The sequence below is a fragment of the Littorina saxatilis genome, unplaced genomic scaffold (assembly GCF_037325665.1).
Source record: "Littorina saxatilis isolate snail1 unplaced genomic scaffold, US_GU_Lsax_2.0 scaffold_3197, whole genome shotgun sequence".
Lineage (NCBI taxonomy): Eukaryota > Metazoa > Mollusca > Gastropoda > Littorinimorpha > Littorinidae > Littorina > Littorina saxatilis.
The window spans coordinates 6,904-9,515 of record NW_027126364.1 but is presented as its reverse complement, the minus strand read 5'-3'; the positions used below and the strand labels follow the sequence as shown (position 1 = coordinate 9,515).

General features: G+C 43.5%; 1 protein-coding gene across 1 annotated transcript; it reads right to left on the bottom strand.

The window, feature by feature from the left end:
• Nucleotides 1–671: 671 nt before the first annotated feature.
• On the bottom strand, nt 672–2,301 carry LOC138954794 (probable maltase-glucoamylase 2; the record flags this gene model as incomplete). Its single annotated transcript, XM_070326561.1, is given in 3 exon segments — nt 672–803; nt 1,493–1,793; nt 2,077–2,301. Coding segments are annotated over 3 exon segments (653 nt in total), but the record flags the coding sequence as incomplete, so codon positions are not given.
• Nucleotides 2,302–2,612: the final 311 nt, after the last annotated feature.

The following is a 2,612-nucleotide window of genomic DNA, read 5'->3' as shown; positions in this document are numbered from 1 at the left end:
TCACCCTCCAACAGCAGGAATGGTTTATCTTCCCCAATTCCAGTTTTAATTACGTAAGACATAGGGATTACATTCGTTTTGGAGAATTATCTGCAAACGAAATGGCACATTGTGCTTCCCTGGGAATCACCTTCTGCACGAGAGGCATATCAATGTTTTCTTATGTGAACCACTTAGGGAAAAAAGGGAAAATAAACTCGACTCGGCAAACAAATTAGTGCACCTATTTTCTTACCCCAAGTAAAACATTCATTCCCGTGTCATTTCAATCAGGTTTCTATGCCATGAAAGGCACACAACTTGGCTATCTAGCACACGTTCGGGATCAAAGATTTCTTTTAGAGGGGTCACATGACCGCCGTTCAAATAAGGGTACCTCAAAATCGACCTGACAAAAACTTAAGATACCAATGAAACAATCGACACAAATTAGGAATATGCATTACTTGCCAGCTTTAACATATGAAGAAATAATGAAACCAATGACCTAACAACGACAATCATGACCTTAGAATCATGCAACAAACCAGTCAATCCATCCAGCAACCCAGCTATAATACAAACCAGCCAAACTTCTACATACCTAGTCAACCAACATAGCAACCAAAATGTCTAAATTAAAGCGATCTGAAATATTAGCAGAAATAAAGGAAAGGAAAGTACCAGTCGTTTGGTCTTCTGCCACGGAAACGGATCCTCCTGTCGTGACGTCATCGTCCATGACAGCGATTTTATTGTCAGCTGGGTGGGCAGCACTATTTGCCGTAGAATGTCCAGGATCTGGCGTTTTGCTACGTTTCTTTCTGGTGAATAATAAAGAGAAAAGCACTCAAGAGAAATTCAAATAAATGGCAGAAATTGTGTTTACGCGTGGCAGTAGGTAAAAGCACAATCAAACTCTTATCAAGAAATAGTGTTGTTTACATAATCTACTTGTTCCGATCAACATCTCTCTCTCTCTCTCTCTCTCTCTCTCTCTCTCTCTCTCTCTCTCTGTCTCTGTCTCTCTCAGTCTCTGTCTCTCTCTCTGTCTCTGTCTCTCTGTCTCTGTCTCTCTCTCTCCCATTCGTCGCCTTTCTGCCTCTGTTTTTCTGTGTGTATCTCTGTCTCCTTCTCTCCCTCTGGCTGTCTGTCTAGCTATCTGTCTTTGTCTGTCTGTCTGTCTATCTGCCTGTCTATCTGTCTGTGTTTGTCTGGCTGGCTGACAGGCTGACTGTCTATGTGTCTGTCTTTTTCTCTCTCCCTCTCTCTCTCTCTCTTTCTGTCTCTGTATCTATCTCTCTCTCTCTCTCTCTCTGTCTCTCTCTCTCTCTCTCTGTCTCTCTCATGCTCGCTCTCACTATGATTCATATTTCATCATCACTTTCTTTTTCTCCTTTTGCTCTCTTTCCTCTTCTTTCAACAGTCTCACAATTACTATCCCCCCCCCCCCCCACACACACACACACACACACCCACACCCCGCCTGTCCTGTTCTTAAACTATGTCTAACCTCATCACGACGAAGACGACAATGATGACAGCGATGAGCAAAGCAACGACAGCACCAAAAGCCCCTGCTATCACCGTCACAAGGGTATCTGTACTTGTGTTTTGTGGAGAATCTTCCTTGGGTCGCGTCATGGTGCTGCTGTTGCTGATCGCTATAGATGTTTTACTTGTAAGTCCTGATGGTACTGCGGTGATTGCTGTCCTCGCCGTAGGCGTTGTTTTGGGATATATTATTGGTGCAGTTGTCGTAGATGTTGTTGCTATTGTTGTTGTCGTTGTTGTCGTTGTTGGTGGTGGTGTTGCTGTTGTCATAAATGCAACAGAGAAACAATGTAATTAGTGAAAATACAGCGAGTGTGTTTAGAAAGGGTTCAATGTCGGAGTAACAAACCGTTGTAAAACCCTCGTCCCTTGACCCCAAGAAACGTACTTCAAAAGATAATAACAAGCAAAGAAATGAACTTATAACTAAGTTAAATGTGAAAAGTTAGGCAAACGGTGATAACCGCATATTGTATTACTGTCTGCTGTATGTGCATAAAAAGGGCAAAAGAATACAAAGTTTAGTATTGTGAAATGGCTTACCCCAGACTTGAACTTCACACACACTTAATATCTCATAATGGAATGTTGTATCAACAGTCCCCGTGAAGTTCTTGACCAGTGTGACGTAACGCCCTGTGAGGGGTGTGTTACACTGGACGTGGATGGGTACAGGCCTTCTGTCGTCGGGTGGTGTGTAATACGATTCATCGCCAATAGTGTGGCACAGCTGGTTGTCCACATACATCTTGAGACCCCTCATCCGTAACAACCCTATACGGAAATATAGGCATATTTTTTTATTCTGAATGCAAACTTTACGATCTGATTCCATGACAACTTAATTACTCGCGGTATGGTGTTTGTGTGTGTGTGGTGTGTATGTGTGTGTGTGTGTGTACGTGTGTTCGTGTGTGTGTTTGTGTGTGTGTGTGGGTAGGTGTGTGGTGTTTGTGGGGTGGTGGTGGGGGGGGGTGGGTATGTGTGGTTTTGTGTGTGAGAAAATGGGAGAAAGGGACGGAGAATGAGAGGGAAAGAGAGACCCGAAACGAGCACTGAATGTCAAGGCAAACATCTCC